This window comes from Nilaparvata lugens, chromosome 3, assembly GCF_014356525.2.
Source record: "Nilaparvata lugens isolate BPH chromosome 3, ASM1435652v1, whole genome shotgun sequence".
Classification (NCBI taxonomy): Eukaryota; Metazoa; Arthropoda; class Insecta; order Hemiptera; family Delphacidae; genus Nilaparvata; species Nilaparvata lugens.
The window spans coordinates 20,714,676-20,741,925 of NC_052506.1; the positions used below are offsets into that span (position 1 = coordinate 20,714,676).

A 27,250-nucleotide genomic window follows, 5' to 3' on the forward strand; every position below is an offset into this window, starting at 1 on the left:
TAATCTTCAAATCCAAGAAGGACGCATTTCATCATTTATTACAAGTATAAATATACAACAATCACATTATAATAAATAATTTATAACAGATAAATAACTGAAAGGTTGGTACACGTACCAAAGATCATTTGTATGCCTCAGACTAAAATGCGGCCGTGAATTGCACAAAATATTTAGTCTGGTTGAAACATTCAGCGGGCAACTTTGCAATGAATGTGTTTATTAGATGCAGTTGCTGGGATAAGCCTTGTCCAAATATGGTGCGAAGGGGCACTCCAAATGTCATGCTTCTGAGAACTGCGTCATCGCAGTCTTCACCCTGCAATTCACAACACAATCATTAGAAAATACATAGACATTAAAAGCAAGTACATAAAATCACCCTCGTACTTGCCACTACCCACGCACAAGATAAAAAAAGCTCTTAAGGGCAATAAAAAGTTGATATACTCACTTATCGAATAGAAGTGTATCTGATGTCATGATTAGTTGCTGTAGTAGCCTAAAGACGCCCATCTCTTTCAGTTTGGCTTGTCGCTCAGCCGAGCCACTCTCATCTTTCCAGACTAGATTTGATATACAGAAAATTGCTGCTATTTGTAGTTTTACATTATTGTGCATCTGAAAACACAAATACATCAAGTTAGGACAATGACTTTAGGTGAAAAACAAATTATACATCAAGTTAGGATAAAAACTTTAGAAGAAAACCAAACAGATTTTTCCATATTTAGACATCTCCCATATAAATTAAATGGAATAATTCCATTTATTTATTATTTCAGTGTTTAATTTTCTTCAATTATTGAAGAAAATTAAACACTGAAATAATAAATTGACATTGAAGCTCGAATTTTACTGTAATTAAATTTGATTCATGAAGAAATTCTCATCATTTGAAAAAATGATTCAATATTCCATCTGAACATTGAATGTTACTTGAAATGCATTTGATTCATGAGGAAATTAGTTTGGATCTGAAACACCTGAAGACAGATAGAAATGGGCCAACAGTCACAATGTGAATAAGTAATGACACACATTAGCTTATCGAATCTTTTGTTTGTTGAATAAATAACATTAATTTCAAACACTTATTGAGAGGCATCAATACAGCGTTATGCTAACTGTTTCATCAACATTATAAAAACATTCGGTAATATGAAAGAGATTTGATAAATCTGAGTAGTTCAATCACTGTTGCAAAGCTATGAAATATCACAAGTAAAATACCATTTCTGGAAATTTGATCTAACCATTATCTTACGAATCCTCACATAGATTTGTGCAAATTACAAATCATTATGGCCTTACACACTTATAGAATTAGATTATTACTAATTCTCAGCATTAATTAGGTGTGATAAATAATACAATAATAATTAAATTTTGATAGATTTGTGTGAAAATTGAACCACAATAAAATTAGACTGATAGTCATCCAATCAATGCTTTCCTTTACAGAAGTTTTATAGATTATAATTTCTATCAATAGTATAGATAATGTACTTTATGCATCCAAATGATTGGATTTATTCTGCGCAACATTGATAGGTTTGGGGGATCTTGAAAAGTTTAATCTAATCATTAGCCCAAAACTTCATATTCGTCTGTTTTAAAAAGTAATGCAACAATAATATTTCCAATTACAATTACTAGTTCAGTTCAATACTCAGAAGTACTTTTGTAAATCGAAGATAAAATCTTCAAGATATGAAAATGTAAATACCATCTTCCTGTGTCCTGACTTGTTCCTTTCTAGAGTATTCTCAGTCATCAGACTGGTTTGATGCGTTCTCCATGTTGCCTTATATTATTTCAATTGTTCCATTAATTCCAGTTGATTTCCGAACCTTCATAATAAAGTGGATTGTAAACATCACTATAGATAGCATAGATTGGACAATAAATTGTCCATAGTCTGCAGCATTTTAATTTCGTTAATGCATTTTAAGGAGAACAGGAATAACATCAATCTTGGAAATAACGTATTGTCTTAAGTCTTACTAGAAACATTTCTTTATTGATAACAAACCGTACACATATCCTTACTAGTAGTGGATGAATATAAAATCATATAATTTTTATAACAAGAATATTATGCTATCACTTTGTGATTGAGAGAATGTCTATCAGTTAGAAGGATCTTTCCTAAAAGTTTTAAGCAACTGCCATGGGGAACATACCATGTAATCCTGTAACTTTTTCAATACATCTTCATTAGCCATGATGTAATCTTTTGCAGAATCACCATCTCCAATATTCGCCAGAATACATAGAGCTTGTTCTTTCACTTCAGCTGAGTGGTTTCCTTCAAGGATCAAGATTACAGCCTAGATAGAAAAGATGAAAAGCAATAATTATTATCATTATTATAATATTATTATCATGTATCACAAGCGTAAGAAACAATTTTCAACTCATCATATTTGGAATTCTAGGACCCAGTTATCACAAGCGTGAAAAACTTAATATTTTTAGCCCCTCATCATTCAAAATCTTGGACCCGGTCGCCACAAAAGCATGTTACATTTTAATCGTGATATGCCACAAAAACCAATCAGATAAGACTTTTTTAAAAATAAAGCTTCTAATTGGTTCTCGTGGCTTATCACGATTAAAATTCAACAGGCTTTTGTGCCTAAAGCTTTCAAAATAAATGTACCTCTTGTAGTTCTGGACGGTTTACGATCTGTACAGGTGGTATAGACTCAAATAGCTATAATCTAAATCAAATAAGTTGAAACTTGAGCTTCCAGCAGACCCAATGTGCATGGCAGGATTGTGTGAAATTGTGACAATCTCATGCAAGCCCATGTGATTGAATATATTCAATAAGATGACACCATAAATTCTCACACAATCTGGCAATCCCGATATATTTATTGAGTAAGCTCAAGTCTCTCCTTATATAAGTATTCTGGGTAATCAGTAATTTACATTGAATGAAAAAGACTAAGAAATTGTCAAAAAACCACAGATTTATAAATAATTTCTAAGTAGAATGAGAAATAATTTTTAAGTATCTATAAATCTGTGGTTTTTTGACAATTTCTTAGTCTTTTTCATCCAATATGAGTAATTACCACAATATCAACTTCTCAACTACACAAAAAGTAATTTAGCCTACAGTAATCGAGTGTTTTTTATACATTTCTACTGCGTGAGTGTGCAGTGAACATATACTTTATCAAATCAAATCCAATTCCAAACATCAATAAAAATGAATCATTCTAGCGTAGTAGAATGTGTATTTAGAACACTCAACACAAGATACACTTTCACATGACAAAGTACTAAGAATATTTAATATTACCTGCATTATTTGATTTCCATGTAAACCCATAATGTGATCAATGTGAGGTTTTGTAGAGAGCAGGTTCCTTAGTAGACCGAGTGTCTTCATGAGGACATTGACCTGTGGGTCGGATAGTAACCGGAAAATTTGATCTGTTCCTAAAGTGTTCAAAATTTGTGATTTGATCTTCTGTTCAGCCTGGAACGCCATATTCTGTAAAAATACGTACTATTATTATAAAAAAATCATTACTATACCATTATTCATCTAAAGGAATAATCAATTGTTCAAGTACTGAAAGTAAACCCCTGTGAAATAATAGTGTGTAGTGGGAAAATGAACGACTGAAATGTTCTTGCATTCATCAGCATCTTTAAAAAAAACCTGGAACTAATAGTTTCCTATGGAGAATATGAAGCTTATAAGAATTGCTCAACTTTTTAGACCCTTTTGGGTTGGTCATAGTTATGAATGCCCTATATGTTTTACCTGAAAAATTTAGTTCGATTTCGAACGTTGGAATAGAATTCATATGGAATGTTGATACTACTGAACATTCTAATACTGTACTTCAACTAACCACTTTATAGCAATGTTCCCTGAAGCTGCTTACATACAGTGTGTAGCCGGGTGTTAGCAACGCAACAGAAGTGGAATAATTCTTTCAAAACATAAAAAGTGTGAATTTGTTTACATACTGAGTTGATAGCAACGCGACTAGTGAAAGATTTGGAAACTAGAATTCTACAGTGTTCTAGTACTGCTACAGCTAGTACTGTTGCTCTCTATTTGTAAGCAAACACATTATTATTTTAAAATTTATCTATAATTATATTATATTATATAAAAGTGAAATGGCACTCACTCACTGACTGACTGACTCACTCACTCACTCGCAGAACTAAAAATCTACCGGACCAAAAACGTTCAAATTTGGTAGGTATGTTCAGTTGGCCCTTTAGAGGCGCACTAAGAAATCTTTTGGCAATATTTCAACTCTAAGGGTGGTTTTTAAGGGTTTAAAGTTCGTCTTTTAGCATGTATATTCTTCTTATTCTCTTAATTATAAATGAAAAATGCCATACCATATGTTAATATAGAACTATAATCTATAGAGAGTACCTCTTCGAAACAGTTGTTAACTGGTAACTAAATTAATAATTTTGTCAGGTTGGCATTAAGTTGAGTTGACTTTGTTAGGTTGGCACCAAGTTGAAGATAGAAATGCACTTATCGCGGAAAAATTGATCGGGCACTGCTACTTCAATCAGAACTATTCCTGGGAATATATTACTAGCCGTCAGGCTCGCTTCGCTCGCCATATCCGTTTAGCCAGACGTTTAGTCTGGACCCCCGACTGGATCGTCTTAACATTATGATAAAAATGCTCAAATGAAAAATGCAGGCGAGCCTGCTGACCTCATTCTTGGACGATCCAGTCGGCGGTCCAGGGGGCGGAGCCCCCTGGCTAGACGGATATGGCGAGCGAAGCGAGCCTGACGGCTAGTAAAACATAAACTCAGGAAGTGAAAGTGCAAATTTTTAGTGAGAAAACATGAAGAACCCAATATATAATCTATAAACTTGAGTGTTAATAGGAAATGACATTGGGTAATACGGCAAGGCAGAACATCCAAAAAGATCTCTCTGCCGATAAAAGCCTTATGAATAAATAAATTACTAAGGCCGGTTACAGAGCTCGACCCACCGTCAGTGCGTATGTATCATATTGTACCATCCTAACCATACTCATCCATAAATCAGTTTTACACATTCAGAGCTCGACCGACCGTCATTGCGTATGCACCATCCTGACCATACGCATCCATACATAAGTTTTTCTGACTCACAAAAGGGACGCATTTACTGATTGTTTAATTGCAGCTTATTATCTTCGCAAACGAAAGATTAAAAGACGTAGCTATCAAATTCACCCGATGGTCGCCAGAAGAGCATTTCAAAGGGAATTTAGTACCATTATATACATCATTGCTTGGGGATGAAGATACATTTTTTAACTACCTCAGAATGCCCATCAGAAATTTTGATGAGTTATTTCGAGCTTGTATCACCATTGGGAATACGATCAAATAAATGTAGATAATATTAATAATATATGATTTTTCCAATAAAAAATTTAGAAATTATTGAAGAAATTTATAGAAAAACTCTGAATTCAAATATGACACTATTAATTGAATTCATTCATTATGCTATTCAATTCAATATCAGCTGATTGTCGGGCTGAGGTGTCAGCACATCGGTTATGTTACAATCGGGCTACTGATCAGTACAACTACTCTGAAAGCTTCTATTTCTTTCAATAGCGCGTCAGTCGACCGATGGAACGGATGCGCACGAGCTCGACCGATGGTTTTCGTACGCAGTGTAAAACGCATGGCCCTGACCGTGCCGTCAGTCCTGCTCTGTACGGATACATGGAATATCTATGGAAAAGACAAGCGCGACTGACGTACGCACTGACGGTCGGTCGAGCTCTGTAACCGGCCTAAGGGTCAAAACATAGTTAAGCGGCTAAGGTAAAGTGTAGCAGAGAGTTTTCAAGTAATGCATGTATCTAAATACCTCAGCTTCCTCCTACCTTCGCCACTCCATTATATTCTGAAACATTTGAATACATGCATTACTTTTCAACAATCTCAAGCCTCTTATCTGATACTCTTGATCTTCGTCGCTCCTGTATGTTTTGACCCTTAGGCAGACAAAATTACTTAGGAATGTGGATCATGTGAAAAAGTTTGGATATGCTTAGTAATGTGTCTACAGAAAATCAATATTGTGCCCTACAAAGAGAACTTACATTCGAAGTACACATTTTGCAACCCACATTGTGCACATAAGACACATTATTTGAATTTCAATGTGACTTCAAAAAGATATAAAAAATTCATGAGTGGTTCTAAAAACAAAGTTCAAATGAAAAATTTACATGCCTTCAATTCTACAATAGAAAATCCACAGTAACTGACACGGAGTATTTGGAATCATACATTTTTGAAAATAAGTTTTCAATAAAGGTTAATAAACCTTCAATTATATAACATAATTTTAAATCCACAGTAGCTTACACGAATTATTGGGAATCATACATTTTTGAAAATGAGTTACACATATAAAACGTAAAAATCATGAACTGACCATCAACGCCCAAATGCCGTTCAATCGGAGAGCAGGGTCGGGCCTTCGCGTGAGATTACATAGCAGATCAACGGCTCCTGACTCCAAGATTGGCTCTTTCGATGGCGAAAAGTCTAACAATAGATTGCACAGTGTCGAAGAGGCTACGCTGAGGATGTCGTCGCTCGCTCCCTGGAGCAGGTGCATCAGCGGTTTCCAAACTGAGTGGTCCTACAAAAGTAATTAAAACTTGGTAAGTTTACTACATTTAAAAAGTGTGATACATTGCTATTTATTATTATAACAATTCAAGAATTTTTAACGGAAAGCACTCTTCGTTTAGAAGTATTAAGGAGTGCACATACGATTTATGCGACACGAACACACGCGCATTCGCTTTTTATCAGCTAATCTTCAGTAGAACTATATTTGTACAGAAACAGTAAGATACAAATATAATAAGCATAGCATCAGCTGATGAAAAGCGAAACGCGCGTGATCGTGTATTTTTCGTGGCACATTTCGTGTGCTTACAAGTCTATAAGCACATTTAGAATTGCACTAAGCGACGAATTTCATTAATTTCTCTTTAATTTTCATCTGTCAATTATTACAATATAGCTGATTGTTCAATAAATTTTACAAAGTTAGGAAAATTATCAATCAGAATGAAGAAAGAATTTTAATTCCGATAGTATAATAATATCGGGGGACCGACCGAGCTTCGCTCTGGAGTACAAAATCATAGAAAATCTGTTACTGAAGAGGAGATTATAATAATATATTTATAGTTTATACAGAAAGGTTCTGTCTAATCACAGTAGATTGAGATTCCCAGTGGGATGCAAAAATCTCTCTCACAAAGGCCCTGTTGCACAAAAGCCGATTAAATTTTAATCCTGATTAATTTCACGTGAAAAAATCAGAGAAGACCAATTTAAAAAGACGGCTCCTCTGATTGGTTCTCCTGAAATTAATCAGGATTAATCAGGCTTTGGTGCAAACGGCACTAAGTACCTGATGGAGTGATTGCAATAGTTCAACAGCTGAGTCATAATTTTGTCTCAGTCCCACTCGCTCACTCACTTCCATTATCGACAGACGACGAAATTATCAGCTCTTTTTCCAAGGATGAATATTTTATTACTATCCTTTTTTGTCCTTCAGCGAGTTTTCCCAGGGATGAGACCTAGTGGAATTGAATTTCTATATCATAAACCTACTATGTTCCAAATTTCGTGAAAATCGTTAGAGCCGTTTTCGAGATCTGTTGGACATTCATAAATACACAAATAAATACATAAAAACATACAGAAATTGTTCGCTTAATATAATAGGATTGTAATGTAACTATATAATTCGGCGGTGTTTTAACAAAAATAATAGTCGATTCTTGGAAAATGATAAAAAGAGAGAGATAGAGATAAGAGATGCTCACTTGGAATGTGGTGCGCAACTGTTGAACAGAGCGAGAGAGAGAGTGCAGACAGCGGACTGCGGCCAGACGGACGCGTGCACTGGGGTCCTGCAGGCCGGACACAATGTGCCCCATCAGGTTGTCAGTCTCGATTATCTTCTTCCGAATGTCCTCGTCGTTGGCGCCCAACGATGCAAACGCCTGCTCACAACAAAATGCACAATTCATTAACTCTTTACATTTCTTCATTCGACATCATTAATATTTGTGACAAAATTGAACCATACTGATTGTTGAGTAACAAAATTTTGTTGGGTATTGACACAGAGAAAAGATAGCATAAGAGGATATCCCATGGTATAGGGCGTTTATGTTCCAAATTTCACTATTAACTCAAGCCGATAGTCCTAGTTGTTCTTATCGTGAAGCTTTGTGACGCTGAAAGGGAACACACATGATATATACCATGGGGATATCTTCTTATGCTATATTTTCTCTGTGGTATTGATCAGTCAAAGACTCTCTATTATATGAAGGACTAATAGCAAATGCTTACAATATCAATTCAAACATAAATATTCATGTATTAATTCTCGAAAGAATTTGAAGTTTTGGTTCAGAAACAAGTAAATAACTTGAATGAAAGAAATATATATTATTATTAATAGACTTTCATATTTAGTAATTAATAAGTATACAGTCACATATAAAATTAAGAGAATGGAGCAATAGAATTGAATTGAATTCAGTTTATTTCGCCAAAATTATACATGATTATAATATCATAAAAGGGCATAAAATGCATGCAGCACAACATAACTGTGTGAAATAAAACTTGAGACACCGTGACATTTGAAAATAAGACTGGTATCTATAAAAAAATATTGTTATAAATAAATTGCTTTGGACTATATAGTTTAGCCTAACATCTGAGTACAATGCACTGCTTAGTAAAATTTCTTAACCCTAATAATGAAATAGTAATTGCCCACATAGGCCTATTAGGCCTGTTCGTGTGTCAATGAGTTCAGAACTGTACAATATGTTTTATTCTACTGATAGTAATTGTTATTTAATAATTTTATAAGACACACACACACACATACACATTCACAGAATGATAGCATTCAATGTATTGATGACATAATTCATAGTTTTCAATTTAAAATCATAACTAGAAACCAATATTGGACCAATTCTCATTGCTAAAATTGTTGTTAATCGATATAACTATAATATTGAAATAGTTAAAAGTTAATATCAGTTTTCAAAGTCAATATCGACGTGAGTATTGCATGAGAGTAATTTTCATTGCAAGCTAACCATTTTCATTGAAACACTACTTAGTATGAAATAGGATGAAGAAAAAGAAAAATAGAACAATAGTAGCCTATTGAATTGTATGAGTAATGTAATCTTGAAATTACTATAAAAAATTGGAACTGTGAATCCTGCCCTCAAGCTTAACCTTACAATTTATTTGTCATTGTTTTTTGGAAATCATCATAATCATTATTATTATTCACATTGATTCGGTGAAGTTGAAGGGTAGAGGATACTTTCAAGTTCCGATTCCGTTGAATATTCAAATTTCAAAGTTAGCACAGGATGAATTACGATAGTTAATATTTTACTTATTGGATGAAGCAAACAAGCAGAATATGTGGAGAAGGAGAAACAGACAATTACTCAAAATTATCATTTTTCTTATGCCCGTATGCACAATTTTGGTTTAAACGGAGAAAGATCAGCTTTTGGTATGAAGCCGGAATGAAACGCATTATAATAATGTGAACCACACATGATGTCATAATATATGATAATATCTGCATATTATGTAGAGCAGTTATACATAGAAGGTGCACATGACTCTTCAATTTGTTTCATAAAATGTCCAAAGATTTAGGTTATGTACAAATCTACATTCACACTCAATCATTCATGTCGAGAACTGCAAATCAGACTAATATTATTTATTCTTATGGTTTTTTAGCAGATATATCCTTTTGAATGTTCTGCATCGCCGTATTACCCAATGTAGGGGTCAAGCCACATGAAGCGTTTTTACACTGGCGGCGGACGAGTAGGCAGGGCAAAAAGCTCTCCGATTGGCTGATTATCAGCTGGTGGCGTTCGGGAATCAGCTGATAATCAGCCAATTGGAGAGCTTCCTGCCTTACCGACTCGTCCGCCGCCAGTGCAAAAACTCCTGAAACCCCGCTTCATGTGGCTTGGTCCAAAACCCTTTAGTTTTACTTTTACTTCTCTCTTACTCTTTTACTTAATTAATATCTTCCTTTATACACTCAAGTTTGTAGGTTATATATAGAGTTAGTTTGCAAATCGCAATGTTTCATTAATGCAAATCAGACTCACACGAAAGGCAGCCTGCTTCATGTCCTGCTGGATCTGTATGTCATGCAGGACGACGTTATTGTTGTTGTTGTTCTCGGGCTGGTAGTGGAGCAGGTCGGCGAGGGTGGGGATGAGGTGGTTGGAGATGGAGGCCAGTCGCTGCAGCTCGGTGTCCACCTCGGTCAGGTAGGCCAGCGTCTCGGCCGCCACTATTCGCTCAGAGCACGGCCGGTCCTTCTTGCATAGCACCACCTGAAACCAACAAATTCACCACACTACACTACAGTTCAAATTGGTCAAGTTTCCTTGCATTAAAGAAAACTAGAACCTAAAAACCAGAAACTTGAATCCACTATACAAATATAAATCCTTCTCAATGTTTTCTTAAATACACTTGTTTCAAGAGACCTTTACATTAATAAACGTCTAGTTTATTATCGAATAATTTTCACCTGAAACTATTTAGGTAATGATTATTCAGGTAAATTATTCTCTGAAATAATTCAGGTAGATAATTATTTGAAAAAACACTTCACCCACATGGGCTACTTTTTAACAAATTAAAAACAATATAAACATATTGTAGTACCCTTCATTTGTTAGCAACGGGTTGGGTAGTCAGAGTTGGCACGGAACTTTTTGTGTTCTAATACAATGTATACTGCTTATACTTTGGGTATTTTATAAAAGATTTAACATGTTGAACTATTTCAAAGTTTACTCACACTCTATTTATTTTTTACTTTGAGTCAAGTTCAATAAGTTACTAGGTAATTAACTTGATTCATTTTCTTTTATTTTATAAAAGATTTAACATGTTGAACTATTTCAAAGTTTTTTAAAAAATAAAGGGTACTACAAGATTTTCGTATTGTTTTTATTATCTGAAATTATTCAGGTACATTATTCAAGTTTCCTTGAATAAGGAAAAAAACTTGAAACTACAAAAACAGATATCGAAAGTAAAACAAATTCACCACACTAGAGTAGAGTTTACATTAGTCAGGTTTCCTTGAATTAAAAAAAAACTTGAAACTACAAAAACAGATATAGAAAGTAAAACAAATTCACCACACTAAAGTAGAGTTTACTTTGGTCAAATTTCATTGAATTGAAGAAAACTTGAAACTACAAGAGCTTGAAACAGAAAGTTCAACAAATTCACCACACTCTAACTCGACGTCACGGCACGGCACGACACGACATGGCAGAAAGCTCTTCGGTTGACTAATTCAGTTGACGTATTGAGAATCAGCCAATCGTAGAACTTTCTGTCACTAGGTGTCGTGCCCTGCCGTGGAGGAATCGGTAAGTGTAAAACAGCCAATGTTCAAATTTTTGTATATATCACACAAAGTAAAGTGTGAAGTAAACCGAATATTAGATAATAAATAATGATAATAATAATTAGGTTATCACCATGTATAACCAATACACATCTATGAATGAGAAACCTTTATAGAAAGATTGGGACCCTATGAAATGGGCCCCTATTTTCCAAGAATTAACAATCATTGTTAAGCTATTTCTTGGAAAAAATGTATTTAATGGGTAATTTTTCTAATTTGATTGTATGGTATGAGATGTTGTGGTATTTCTCCATAATTGTAAGAATAAGACGTTGATATTGTCAATACCACTTTTATTTATTCGAAATTAATTCATAATTCAGTACCAGGTTTCAAAGGGTAATTTTTCATTTCATTTGAGGAAGCTATTTATTTTTGTAGTACTGAAAACTTGTTAATGCTCTATTAAAACATCTAAAATCAGCGGAAATTGTGCCTACTTCTTCTAAAAGCGATTCGGATAGTTGGAGTGCTGTTGTATATTGGTGTAGCATACCAGTATTGGAAGAGTTTTGAAGAGTATTTTGGGATCATCTGAAGACACGGCTCCAGCCCTGTGAAGGTAGGTCATGCATCTTGCTGAAGCTAGCTGCATTTCAGTAGGCTTCTGCCTACTCATATGACCTACGATTATGTCAGGTACCGCCTTACCACCATAACTGAAAAAAGAAACTTAGGTTTAAATTGAATCTCAATAATGCAATACATCATTGCAGTGATAAAACACACAATTTTCTTAAAAGAAAGGGCTCTAGATAGTTCGAAATAGATAAAAATTCACAGTAACAGTATTTAATTTCTTGATTTGTTACATAATGTATTTTTTCAAGTTTTCAACATGTTGTTGATAACTTGAGAACTATAGAAATTAAAATTACTCAGGCTCGGTTGCATGAAAGCCTTTCAAATTTCAACCGTTATTACTACGTGATTGCTACGAGAAACAATCAGAGAATTCTTCTTTCCAAAACTGTTGTCTCTGATTGGTTCTCGTAGCATATAATCATGACTCAAGTTTAACAGGGCCTCTATGACTGAAGCATGCTCAGAGGACACTCGTGATCCAGTGTCAAAAGTTTAGTAATATTCTATATCTATCACTTATATTGCCCTCTTCAAGTCGTCAATAAATTGTTGAAAGTTGGTCAAGTTAATCATTCACTCGAAAACATGACTGCTAAAGGTCAACTACAGTATTTTAAATGTTTTCCGTTCATTGTGGATTGATAATACGCAGTTTTCATGTAAAAAAGAAGGTATTTGTTCTTTGAAACATCGTAACAGAGCAAAATAAGTCAGTAATAAGACGTTATTGACTTGCGACTGTGACAACTTAAACCGGTCCAATGCTATACTAACCGGTCCAATACATTTATTATACAACATCGCAGTCTTGTTTCATTCGATAATAGTTATATAACACGTAAGAAGAACCTTCGAAAAATCTAATCATCTATGAAAACATGTCTTTAGTAAAAGAAATTGATTTTTTATTTGACTGCTTGGAAAAATTTGGATGAATTATCAAAAGGGAATATTACTGAACAGGAATTGATTATTATCATTGAAAAATTAATTTAATAAGTTGGAGAGAAGAAAACTTTCAAGATATTCCCATTTAAAATACTTTTAAGGTTAATAAGGAGTAATAAAATGGGCATTGATCAACATGATACAGTGGAAAGTAATTCAAGAACTGCAGATACAGCAAAGAAAGGCATGTTGTAAATAAATATGATAATCTCTAATCATAAGTAAAATTTACATGTAAATAAGTTCTGTAGCCAAAAATTACAAAATTGATATGAACTCATTTTTTTATTCGATTGCATTCTCAGTTCAATTATTTCCCAAATTTAATGAGCACCATGTAAATTTAGTACGCGATTCAATATTTAGTACAGTATACAAATTAATACAGACAATGCATTGCTTATGAAGTTGATAAGCTCACGGTTTCAGAGGAAATATTTAACCTTGACAATGTGAAGGCTTTACAGTATTCACAATGCAAAGATTGATAATTACTCGAACTAATATTACTGATATAAGAATACTCGAACTAATAGCAAGTGTAATGATGATCAGATCTTCATTGAAGTGAGCTAATAAATTGACAATATATTTCAAACCCAATACTTATTGCTAATTTAAAAACATGAATATTGCTAACCAATAAAAACTAAAGGTTTAACAAATCTATAAGTTTAAAATTATATTATCTAGTGAAGAAGAAAAAGACAACTTCTCACATAAATAGTGATGTGGATCGGGAATATTCCCAGTGGGAAGAAACTTATGATTTGGCAATATTTCCGAGGCCAAGATTTTTGGGAATTTATGGAAACTTAAAGGAATTTATAAAATTTATCTAAAAATGATTGAAATTGATCAATCCCACTCATATTTTACATCAATATAATCAATAAATCATCATTCTATTTGATATTGATATTGATCAAGCTCAGCCACATTTTACATTGATATAATCAATAAATCATCATTCTTTGAGCCTGTTTTTGCTCACTCACTCACTGTCTTCTAAATACTCGTATAGTCCAGTCAATGAAAGATTATAGAGGGAAAATTTTGGAACTCAATTATTGACCCCGAGGCTCTTTTAAGGGTAGTAAGGGGGTAAACATATCAAAAGTCCTCACTCCTATCCCCTTTACTAAGGTGGTGGGGGTGGTTCGAAAGTGCCATATTTTGTTTTTTGCAAATATCTCAAACAATATGCGCATTTCGGAAATTTTTGTCGAACACAATCATAATATTAAAGCTCACAAATTATCCTAAAAGTTTCAATTCCAACATTTTTCCATATCTCTCATAGTTTTCTAGGTATGAGCTCTCTAAGGTATCACTTTTTGAAGAAAAACCCTTCCGGCTCAGATTTTTTCATCTTTTTGGCCTTATAACTTTTTAACGATACATTGAAAAAATCCGTGCTAATCATGGGCTCATAGAGCATCATATTCTCTTCAAGTTCATCTATGGTCTCATTATTTTACGCATCTCCCAACGATTGTTGCAGCTGCTATAGTGTTGAGTGAGAAATCTTCAGTTCAACAACAATAGATCATTGTCAGGGAAATTGGTAGGGAATGTTTGGAACACAATATTTGACTTCGCAGCTTTGTTTGAGCTAGTTAAAAGGTGAACATATCAAAAGTCCTCATCCCTACTCCTTGAGCTTAAGGGATGAGGGTAGTTTAAAAGTTGCATTTTTTCATTTCTGGCTGACACGCATATAACTGGGAGAAAATGCATTTCAGCGACATGGCTTACAGAGTAAAAATGAAGCTAGATACATTTCCTACAAGTTTTGTACAGTAGAGTTTTGTGATATCTTCTTTAGTTTTTGAGATATTCACTTTTAAAAGTGTAAAATCTTTGAAAAGACAGTTATTCTTTCAACTTTTTGCACTTTCAGGGCTTATTACTCAACAGCAATGCATCGAAAAAATGTAATTTTTTAACACATGGGGAAGGAGTGAGGACTTTTAATATGATTACTCCCTTACTATCCTTAAAAGAAGAGCTACGGGGTCAAAAATTGCGTTCCAAAATTTTTCCTCTATAATCTTTCATTGACTGGACTATACGAGTATTTAAAATACAGTGAGTTGTAGAGCATTTAATTCTCTTAAATTTAAGGTATTAATTCATCATTTTATGCTTTCCATCAATTTTTATAGCAGCTCTAGTGTTGAGTGTGGTAGGAGTGAGGAATTTTTATATCCTTACCCCCTCACTATCCTTAAAAAGACTGCGAGGTCAAAAATTTTTCATCTATATCTTTTTGAGCATTCGTTGCCTGGACTAGTATATTATTACAAGTTAAGTGAGCCTCAATGACTCTTGTGTTGTGAGCTCATTGGTTGTGAAAATTATTTTCTTTTTTAATATTGAATTAAACTCGAGTATGCTCCTTGTTTTAGTTTAGCCTATATATGCTGTATTTTATCATTTCTAATTTTTTTATTCATATTCTACTCTAATCTTTATTCAGGGGATCAATTATTTTTGTGCGGAGGAATTCAATAAAATCATGCATAAAAGTTAAATTACACTCAATACTTTGTTGACTTTGTTTAACTGATTTACAGGCATTTATTTGTAAGAAAAAAATCTTATTCAACTTGTAAGACATGAAAGTAGCATGATAATAGTGGTGCAATTGAATGATTTATTAAGTGCTCATTTCTCCTTTCAGTCTATGATCAGTCTATAAACTTCAAATTACTGTTTTCTTTGAACTTACTGCAATTTATAAGTTACTCATCCTCATATTTCTTACATAAATCTGTTTTATAAAAGGAGATTGAGACCTTGTGTAACAAAAAACGTCTTTTTCGGTCATTTTTTATAAAAGGAATAATAATTTTCCTCAAGTTCACATAAATTCCCGGGAATTTATGATTTTTGGGAATATTTCCCTTAAATTCCCTGGGAATATTTCCTCGATCTTAAATTCCCGGGGAATTTTACATCACTACACATAAATACTCTATAATTTGGTATATATTGTACTGCTGTCAAATTATATTTTTATGAAAAAAAATATATAAACTTGACTTGAAATTCAAGACAATAACTTAATTCAAATTCCAAGTATTGAATTAAAATATATGAAAATCAATATTTATTTACCTTGCTGTTGCTACAGAACTAGCCACATTGTGATTCTGGTACACTAGATTGGCTAGAAAATTGAGAGCTGGCATTATGACCGCAGGAATAGACGAGCTGAGTAGTCCAGCCAGGGTATAGACTGCACCTAGCTCACAGAGTACCCTCTGGTGCTCTACCGTCTGCAGAAAAAAAGGAAAAATATGACTTCAGACATCATGAACATTATTTTTCCTACAGTTACCTTGAAAAGTGACGATTCCTGCACTGATTACAGAACGCAAAAATTCACTTTTCCGCTCTAGTGCGGGAATAGTATATTTCGCACCTAGAGCAGAAAATGAGATTTTTCCAGCTCGAAATCGGTTTTCAAGTCCGAGGCCGTAGGCCGAGGACTAGAAAAGATTGAGAGCTGGAAAAACATTTTTGCCCGTGGTGCGAACGATATTTTTCGCCACACTACAGGTACCTATTGCTGACAAAATAAATAAAGAATACAAAATAAAGAATACTCGTTAAGCTATCGTACCTATCTCTTGATTTTAGTGGTAGAAGATTTGCAGTCAGGATTTCAGATTCTTTTAAAATTTCACTTGGAATACCACAGTCATCTTCAAGCATTTTTGAAAATTCGGAATTCACTAATCAACAATAAATAATTGAATAAAACTGGTTGCGAAGCGAATTAGTTTGATTCGAAACTGGAACTAAAATCATGGCGACTTCAGCTTATTATGAAAGTAGACACTCGCCCGATCTAGCGGATGACTTATTAATAATAATTAGCGCGTTGTTTCCAGCCATAAGCGGCCGGAAAGAGACAACTTTCTGGCCTAGACCGGAAAAGAAACCCTTTTCTGACGTCGTCTGCAAACAAGGTCTTTCAGATCTACGTAGGGACTGGAAAACAGCTGCTTTCTGTGCAGTGTGGCGAAAAACATTTTTCTGCACTCCAGATTTGCAACATGGCAACACAAAATAGTTGGTGGGTTATATGGAGGATTAGTGCAAGAAAACAAAAATTAAGTTGGTAAAAATGACTGTGGTTAGATTTAGATAAGAATCATTTCAATGGCTACCCTACATTATGATAAAATCCCAATCTAGAAATCCAAAACAAGAATAATGTTCATCTAAATCATAATTAAATAATCATCATTTACGAATTCTCATCATTAAATAATAAATAATAGTTCTTTTCTATTGATAATTATTATTTCAACTCCAAGAAATGAGAAAAGTAGCAATATACATTATAAAATTCGAATTTTGAGGTTAAATGATTACCGTTCGATATTCATATAAATAAAAATAATAAAAAAAATAACAATACTACAATAAATATTCTCTGTTGTCTATGTAATTTTTAGCTGGATGAAACAAACTTAGGTACGATTCTTCCCGCTAGGTCGCGCGCTTGTCGGTTCAGCCATCTTGTTGTGTTCAGCCATCTTGCATCTCGGTTCAGCCAACAAGCTGTTGGCGTGTATTTTGAATGTGAAGTTTTTGTTCCATCTGTATTTTTTCTGATTCTTGAATGAATAAAAATGAGAACTTTGGCTGAGAATTTTCAACTTCAATTGGATTATTAATTTTTAAATGAATTAAAGTTGCTATTAATAACAGCATCACACACACACACAAACATTTGATGGATTTCAGCCATCATTTTACCCATAATCATTCAATCAACCACTTCTCATATTCAATGGTAACTGTAGGAAAAATTAAATGTGAAATACGTGCGCAAAGTTCCTCTGCTGCACTCAAGAAGCCATTCCGCCCTCGCCTACGGCTCGGGCGTAAACGTTTCTTTCGGTGCAGCAAACTGTCACTTTGCGCACTAGTTGCACAAATAACTATTATCGTATAAGGGAAAGGTAAAAATAAGATTCATTCTCAGACTCACGTGAGACAATACACACGTTTATAATAAAATTGAGATGCTCCACTGTGGCAAACATTGTACTGAGTCACATTTTTCAGTTATGTATTTGGTTTCATATTTTTGTTGGTAGATTAGTTATTGTATTAATAAGTGATGCGAGTATGAGGTTAAGGAACGTGTGATTACGATTATCGATTGTTTGCACTTTATAGTGAACATGTTGACAGTTCCGCAATGCATATTTTCAATCGATCAATCTCGGTAAAACTGGAGCTCCACTTTACCATTAGTATTTTTTGTTACTAGTATTCTGAAACTGATAGCGTATATGCTTGAGTTCTAAAGTTGTTTATTGCTTTCTCCTTTGATTATTTCAATGATGTGTGCACGTGTGCACATGAATTGATAAATTCATCTAGATCAAGCATATATAGGAAAGTTCTATCATTTTCTACTATTTCAACTAAATTCTACAGTAATTTCAGCTTGATAAATTGAGAATTCAATTGAATTCTTAATTTTTAGCAGTTCAATTGAACTGTTAGTGAATAATTATTTTTTCCTACAGTTACCTTGAAAAGTGACCATTCCTGCACTGATTACAGAACGCAAAGAATCACTTTTCCGCTCTAGTGCGCAAAATATTACTTTGCGTATTCTTAATACTTATTATCTAGCGTATTATCTTGCAGCCATCCCAATGAGCTATTGACATTGTTGGCGTGTATTTTGAATGCGAATTTGTTCTATCTATATTTTTTCTGATTTTAAAATAAATAAAAATGAGAACTCATTAAATTATACATTTTGAATATTATTAATTATTCATCATTTCAAAAAAAAATTAATTCATAAATTGATTGGTTGAAAGATTATTTAGAAATTAAGATTTACTCAAAATTATTCAAATTTTCAAATTAATTGGATTAATTCAATTTTTAATTTGAATAAATTATCTATTATTAATTTTCAATTGGATTATCAAGTGTAAAATAAATTAAAGTTGTTAATAATAACAAAATTATGCAAACATTTGATGTATTTCAGCCATCATTTTACCCATAATCAACCACTTTTTATATTCAATGGTAACTTTAGGAAAAATTTAATGTGAAATAATGCGCAAAGTTCCTCTGCTGCACTCAAGAAACCATTCCGCCCTCGCCTACGGCTCGTGCGTAAACGTTTCTTTCGGTGCAGCAAACTGTCACTTTGCGCACTAGTTGCACGAATAACTATTTCTATATTATACAGTTCTATATAGTATAGTTATCTTTTATTTATGACCAATCGAAGGGTGAAAAAATGACCCTCGTATTATATTACATGTCTTCATTAAAAGCGGATTTGAAACTCCTCCTGGTAATCTCTATCATACAAACTTTGTTAAAGCATTCATACACCGCCGTAGCGTATCTTAAAATACGTATTTTGAAAGACGTAGCCGACGTACAAGTCAATCATCTCCTAATGTTAATCAATCTGTCCATTTCAAACTGTAGATTTAACATGAGGAGATACTATGGATCCATACGTCTTCCAAAGAAGTATTTCAAGCTACTCTATAGCGGTGTGTAATGACCTTTGCTGAGAGATCGATTGATTGATTATTATATGCCTTTATTAGGGCGGAGTTAGGACTACTGGTTCTCTCTGCCACACGACCCTTAGATTCTGAGAACGGAAAAGATGAGAAGAGAGCAGATAGTCACCAACTTTGTAGTGGCTTTATTGAAATCACTAACTTTTGTGGCAATGAATTAAGTTGAGTTTGTGTACCTTGGTGGAAGCACCGAGAATGGTGGTGACACAGATCTGGTTGGTGGTGGAGTGCATGACGAGGCCAAGCAATGCGGTGACCAGATTGGGCGAGTCGAAGAATATGAGATCGACGGGAGCACTCGGGTGCCGGAACACGGACCGCACGCATCGCAGGCATGCCTCTATCAGCTTGTTGCTTTCAGTCGTTAATATACCTACCAAACAATCAAAACGCATTAATTGAGCTTAAAACTCTCTGCTTAAAGTGAACCTTATATTGGAAATGTGGTGGATACGCTGTCGTCAGTTGGTTGCGATCACTTGTTAGTATACCTGCCAAACAACCAAACCGCATCAATAGGCTAACGCTTGAAAACCTCTGCTTAAAGTCAACCTTGTTTGGACATGTGTTGGATTAGCCTTCGTCAGTCTTTGCTATCACTTCTTAATATACCTATCAAACAACCAAATCGCATAAATAACGCTTGAAAACCTCTGCTTAAAGTGGACCTTGTATTGAACATGTGGTGGCTACGCCTTCGTAAGTTTCCGGCTATCACTTGTTAATATACCTACCAAACAATCAAACCGCATTAAAAGAGCATCGTCTTGAGCTTGATTAGCACAACATTCGCTGGATTCGACAGTGAACATATAATTCCCAGCTAGAATAGTTTTACTATCAAGTTACCATGAATTTAAATGTGAATTGGACCATTCCCACTCAGTCCAGCCGAGTGATTATGAATAATACCATTTGAACTTGACGGAATTATATTTTCACCGTTCACTGTCACTATTGTGTGCGAATTCAGCTTAAAGATTGTTCATCACGCTTTTAAAACATTTTACTTGTGACTTTTTCCAATGTATTTTTTTACTGTGGGTAATGTATGTCTACATGAGCCTTAGGCTTGTGTATGGTAATGAATAGGATAGAATAGCTGCCTTTATTTCTACCTAGGAGGGCGGAGTTGGGGCGCAACCGGCCCTCTCTTCACTCAACCCTCCAATACAAAGCTGAATAATTAAAGATTAAACGAATCAAATAGAGAAAAAAATATATACAATATTACAAACAAGGTTGATAAATATTATTGAAATACATGATCAGAGATGAGTGGATATCTAACCGTTTTACGTGGATACTATCAAGTTACCAAAATTAAATAAGTTCTTGAGGAAGCACCTTTTTATATATGAGCGGGTTTTATGGATACATCTTTCAATATGAAAATTGAAATATTTTGTGAACTGAAATCCATTTCAGAATTGGTAGCTAATGAATACATGAAATTTCGAGGATAAGTTCTTAAAGTCATTGCTTATTGAATACATTATTTTTAAGAATTTTTTTCGGACCTGAACAAAACAAATTTACACTATGACTAAATACAAGAAATAATAGAAAAGACTTTGCAGTCACAATACACGTTTATAATAACTCCATCCTGACTGGAGCCAATACTGGCCTGACTCTAGTGTTATGGAGTGATATTTCTCATTCATGTATTTGGTTTAATATTTTTGATAAATTAGTGGATGTTTGTGATGCGAGTGTGAGTTCAGTGTACGTCTGATTAGAATTATCGATTCTCTCTCTTGGGTTAACAGCCGTAGGGCTGGTTGGCAGCAGCTCTCCATGCTTTTCTGTCTTCCTCTCATATTCCTTCCCTCAACCATTCCCTCCATTATCCTTGTCAGTAGAGTGTCATGTCTGATGATGTGGCCAATCAGCTGTGCTCTTCTTTGCTTGATCCACTTCAAGAAGTTCCGGTTCTCTCCCACTCTTTCAAAAACCTGCTCATTTGTAATCATATCTCTCCAACTGATCTTCATCATTCTTCTGTAGCACCATGCCTCGAATGCAGCCAATCTTCTTTCCTCTCTCACCCCCATTGTCCACGCCTCACTTCCATATGTTGCAGTACTCCATACATACGTTTTCAACATGTTTTTTCTTACGTCGAGACTTATGTTTTTTGAGGTGAATAGATTTTTCTTCTTATTGAAGGCAATCTTAGCCTGGGCAATTCTGCTGGCAATGTCCTTGCAGCTTCTTCCATCACTTGTGATTTTGCTACCCAGGTAATTGAACTCCTTCACTTCATTTACTACCTCATTCCTTAGCTTTACTGCTGAGCTGTTCTCCCCTGTCCTGCAACATATTAGCACTTTGGTCTTTCGGATGTTTATTTTCAATCTAAACTCTTCCTCCATTATTCTGTCCATTTCATTCAGTGTTTTCTGTAGTTCCTCTTCACTTTCTGCCATTACTGCTATATCATCCGCAAAACGAAGCATATCTACCGTTTCCCCATGAATTTTCACTCCTGTACAAACTTTTTCTCTCACTCTGTCGATTGCCTTTTGAATATACACATTGAACAAGTATGGGGATAGCGCGCATCCTTGTCGTACCCCTTTTTGAATGTGTGCAGATTCCTCTTCATTTCCACTCCTAATAACTCCAATTTCTTGTTTATAGATGTTGTAGATCAGTCTTCGGTCTCTGTAGTCTATCCCAATTTGGCGAAGAATGTTGAATAGGATGTTCCAACTTACATTGTCAAATGCTTTTTCAATGTCAATAAAGGCTATGCATGTGCGTTTCCCTATCTTCATCTGCTTCTCTATCACCTGTCTCAGCGCCAGAATTGCTTCTCTTGTCCCTACACCCTTTCTAAAGCCAACTGATCTTCAGACAATTGTTCATCAATTCGTTTTTCTATTCTCCTGAGGATAATTCTGGTAACTATTTTCGATGCATGACTCACTAAGCTCAGCGTACGGTACTCTTCACATGATCTTGCATTTGATTTCTTTGGTATAGGTACTATAATACACTTTACAAAATCGTCAGGTAACTCTCCAGTCATATATATACTATTTACAAGATTATACAGTGCTCTCTTTAACATTCCACCAGACTTTTTCAAGAGCTCTCCTTGTATATCATCTATTCCTGGTGCCTTCCTTTCTTTTAGGTCTCGCAGTGCTTTTTCAAACTCTTCCATCAACATTGGTGCCCCCAATTCCTGTAGTTCTATCTCGTCTTCTCTTTCCAAGTGCAGATTCTCATTGTCCTCTCCACAGTACAGCTGCTCCAGATATTCTTTCCAACAATTATCGATTGTTTGCACTTTAAAGTGAACATGCTGACATTTCCGCAATACATATTTCTCAACAATCTCAATAATACTGGAGCTTCTCTTTTCTTCCAAGACTGAAAGGTGCAGCGTCTTAGTTGTCTCGGCTATCCTGGCCTATTCCTTGTTACTAATATCAAGATTTATGAATAAGCCTGAGTTTTAAAGCTGATGCTTTCATGATTATTTCAATGATGAATATGTAGGTTACACGCATGTATGGATTGATAAAATAATCTAGATCAAACATTAAGAAAGGAAAGATTTTAGGATAGAAAAGTTTTGACTCTTTCAATTCTACTTTTTCAATTTAATTTCACTTTTAAGAAACTGAGTTGATTGATGAGATTTGGATGATGAAAACAGATATCTCAGTAAGAAACTTCAAGTAGTCCAGTCACTATATACATTGGTGCTTGCAATTTATATTGTAGTTCTGGTTTTTAATATATTATTTGGATACACAAGAGAAGTCCAGAGCCAAATTCTTCATGCAAAATTTCCTTGTGCTATATACAGAGTGGCCCAGAAACCTACTATAAGAATATTGAATATAGAAATTGGCCATTTTTTGTGTATGGGAATATGGGCTCAAGTACACTCAACAATAAATTTTCCATTTTTTGACCGAATTTTTTATCCTTGAGGTGTCCTTAAGCGCGCCTCTCCACTAGGAAATACTGAAATGAAGTGCATCTAACGGGTGATTCTCATAGAACATAATCTCATTAACTTAAATATCATTGTGCAAAATATCACTGTGAGGACAATATAGATGGTGATGATGGTTGAAGCTGAAAATGAGGTGTTTTCACTACAAGGAGCATTGTTGTCAGGTGTACCTGGAAATCTGTATGAGAGAGAGCGCTCTAGTCCTAGTCTCAGATTGTAGAGCACAAAATTGCCCCCAGACGGATTTTGAATTTGACATCTACATTGTAACAATCGAGATATATTGTTGATCAAATACTAAATATCATCAAAATTGATTTTTTTTCTTAAAATTTCACTCATTTTTGAAAAATCATAACTCAGTACTCGTTGGAGATGGAGAGTTCCGAATGATCTCATTTCATTCAGAATTTTATAACCTTGAAAAAAGGCGAGAGCAAATTTTTCTGTCCGATCACTGGATTTGGCGGAAATAGCTGAAAACTGGAAAATGAACCGAAAATACGAGGTTTTTGGTCCATCCTGTATATGGCACAAGGAAATTTTGCATGAAGAATCTGGCTCTGGACTTCTCTCGTGTATCCAAATAATATATTAAAAATCAGAACTACAAAATAAATTGCAAGCACACCCCCTTTTTATGTCTATATTGACTGTACCATAGCTCAATTTAAAATTCTCAATAATTTGATTACTTATTCATACTTTTCCTACAAACATAAATCAAAATCAAAATTCCTAAGGAAAATGTGAGCAAAAGCTACAAATGTTAAAGTAAAAGACAAATTGAACGAGAATATGGATTTTCAAAGTTTGGTTAACATAGAATTAATTGTACGAGATGAATGGTATTTGCTTCAATTTTTGCACAGACTAGTATTTTTAGCCTTTACTGTATTCAACATTCATGAAAGTACAAATTCCGAAATGAAGACTTGTAACTGTGATAAGAACGTAAATTGGTTATAAAAATCAAAACAATAGAAAAAAGTATTACAGAAAACAAATATTTTTTAAATAAGTTGAATCAAAACTTTGGCTTCATTTAGGAACAGTGATGATGAGTTTTACACGTAGCGCCTTGCATATCATATTACCGTATATATTTAGCATCAACCAAAATCGATCAATTTACCGATAAACTCAAAGTGGATTATTCAAATAGGATGATAGTTTATACAGAAAAATTGTAAACTCACTAGTGAGAAGAACGGGGACAATTCCAACATCGATGAGCTGCTTTATGTGAGAGACTGTTCCTTTGGCTAAAGATCCGAGGGTGATTGCTGCTTCACTGCGTAGATCGGGAGGCAGTTTGACGTCTGCGAGAATCTGCATCAGACGTGTCACAATTCCTTGTGCGATTACATTTCCTTTTTGCCGATTGCTTCCAATAACAGAGTTCTTCAAGCAACTGCAAACATACATCAATAGTAAAATAAACCTCATCAAATAGGGTGATGATTGGGGAATCAATACGAACAAGTTGTCGGCCCTACTTCAGAGATCTTGAAATTCTTCTATTCCCAAGTACATGTATTTTTGAAACAATCTGCTTCATCAGAAAACATATTCACGAATTTAACACAGGTGAAGCATTTTATGAATACTCGACTAGATACAGAAATAACTTGAGAGAGGATGCGCACCGGAGTAGCATGTATGAACGAGGTGTGCGGAGCTCAGGTATTCGAATGTACAACCTGCTGCCATCCCACTTAAAATAATTATCAGGGTGGAAATTCAGAATTCAATTGAGAAGGGAGTTGCTGTCAATTATTACTGCATATTCAGTGGAGGACTTTACAATGAAAATTACAAACCTCAAGTTGGAGGTTTAAGAGGATAGCACACATTTTCTTGTGGTATAAACTGGACAAATCTGGACAAATCCATATACCCCTTAGTGAGGTCAGTGGACGAAATGAAATAAATATCAAGAGAAATCAATCAATAATCTATTTATCAATACAGCTATTGAATCTATTACAATAGATATCATAATCTGAAAGAGGAAAACTAAGCTTAGCTTGTACTATTCCTCTCCCAATATCCAATTTCTTCTCTTCAAGGTGATGCCCACATGAACTCTAGGCTTGTGCGTAGGCAATGATAATAATGAGAGATGAATTGACCTACAGTTTTAGGTGGGCTAAGAACCACTGGGAAGCGATTTTACAACTCATGAATCATATTCAGAGGAGTTGGCTCAAGCGGTCACCCTTCCAACGGGAGTAACAGGCGCATGATTCTTAACATATTCAGCGTTCGGCGGCTCAACTGAAAACTCAATTTTACTTGGGTAATACCTTACGGATTGCTATGACAATAATTGTAATAATTTATTTACATACATAGTAATCGTAGTTACGTAGTTTGAGTTTGATCGCCCGTCAACTAGCGTACGGTATAATGATTTTTATTGTAGAATAAAGCTTACCCGTGATATACGCTTACTAGTAAAGGTAGGAAATCAAGGTTAGTTTATAAAATGTCATCATAACTTACATGATAGCTTGGTGGCATTTCTGAGTGTCGTTGGAGTAGAGTTCATCAATGTATGAGCGACAGCTTTCAACCGTCTAAAAATAAAAATTCAGTGAGCAGATTCGTAAACACAGAAAAATAAATATTAAAAGTCTAATTTAATTTTATAAATAAGAGAGAATGAACTAATTTGAAACTTTTGTACGGTAGTTTTGTGAAACCTGGATAATCTAACTTAGGTAAGTTACCTGTTGACATTGACCATTCAAGAGAAAGAATTATACTGTAACATGAATAAACTTATTGGCGGTAAGAATCAAATAGGATAAATAACAGATGAGGCAGATTGATGATAGGATTTGATAAAATGACAGCCTTTTGGCTTGATAATGAAAACTACGTAAATGTTTTCAAAATAGTGGCTTTAGATAATTTATCATAAAAAACATTATTCAATTAGCATATATCATTGATTTGGATTATAATAATGCTAAGAACTATTATTTTATACCACAAAAATTGGGACAGGCTGCCGGCAAACGCTAACCTTGACATCCAAAAATATTTATGGTTACGATTCCTAGAAGCACTGACAGTAATAAAAGTAATTAAAAATTGCTGAAAAACTTACCATGAAAGGTTGAATGACGGAAACCATTTCAATACGGTTGTGGAAGCCCTAAATCACGTAAACAAAGCTAAAAGCTGATAAATATTTTCGACAGTCATTTATCCATCACCTACCAACCTACGTAGTTTGGATTGGAACGTAGGAGGAGAAACAGAGAGGTACAAGATGAAGCGCATTCCCAGATCCATATGTCTCGAAACAAGTTCTCATCTGCTTCTTCAACAATAGGACTACCAACTTAAAAACATTCATTCGTATTGATAAACCTAAAATCTGGATAAATAGGAAATTATGATGATATTGATTTATAAATATGGAAAGAAAAATATATTTATGATTATTTGGTACGTTATCGATTCTCAACCTGCTACGTGTCAAACAGAAACAGAACGTGTTTTCATAGTCGACTTTGCAGCATGCTCACTCGCCGCAGCACTCACCCAGAGAGGGAGAATTCAAAATTCAGAGAT

At 34.5% G+C, this 27,250-nt stretch overlaps 1 protein-coding gene across 1 annotated transcript; it reads right to left on the reverse strand.

Annotated features, from left to right (window-relative positions):
- LOC111057822 (armadillo repeat-containing protein 8) lies at nt 1–27,168 on the reverse strand. Its single transcript, XM_039423241.1, has 13 exons — nt 26,781–27,168; nt 26,171–26,244; nt 24,862–25,076; nt 19,860–20,056; nt 16,214–16,374; nt 12,054–12,216; nt 10,230–10,460; nt 7,875–8,054; nt 6,458–6,667; nt 3,317–3,511; nt 2,187–2,333; nt 455–621; nt 1–319 (listed from the first exon to the last, which is right to left on the reverse strand). The coding sequence occupies exons 1-13, from the start codon at nt 26,805–26,807 to the stop codon at nt 283–285; spliced, it is 2,004 nt and encodes a 667-aa protein (XP_039279175.1). The 5' UTR covers nt 26,808–27,168; the 3' UTR covers nt 1–282.
- Between the last annotated feature and the right edge of the window lie 82 nt (nt 27,169–27,250).

What these genes read in the sequence shown, in the direction of transcription:
- LOC111057822 (XM_039423241.1), bottom strand. Translation starts at nt 26,807, where the DNA reads ATGGTTTCCGTCATTCAACCTTTCATG. An exon ending in CCGTCATTCAACCTTTCATG is followed by an intron (nt 26,245 to 26,780) that starts GTAAGTTTTTCA and finishes TTTTATTTTTAG; the next exon opens with ACGGTTGAAAGCTGTCGCTC. An exon ending in TCAAAACTCTTCCAATACTG is followed by an intron (nt 10,461 to 12,053) that starts GTATGCTACACC and finishes TGTTGGTTTCAG; the next exon opens with GTGGTGCTATGCAAGAAGGA.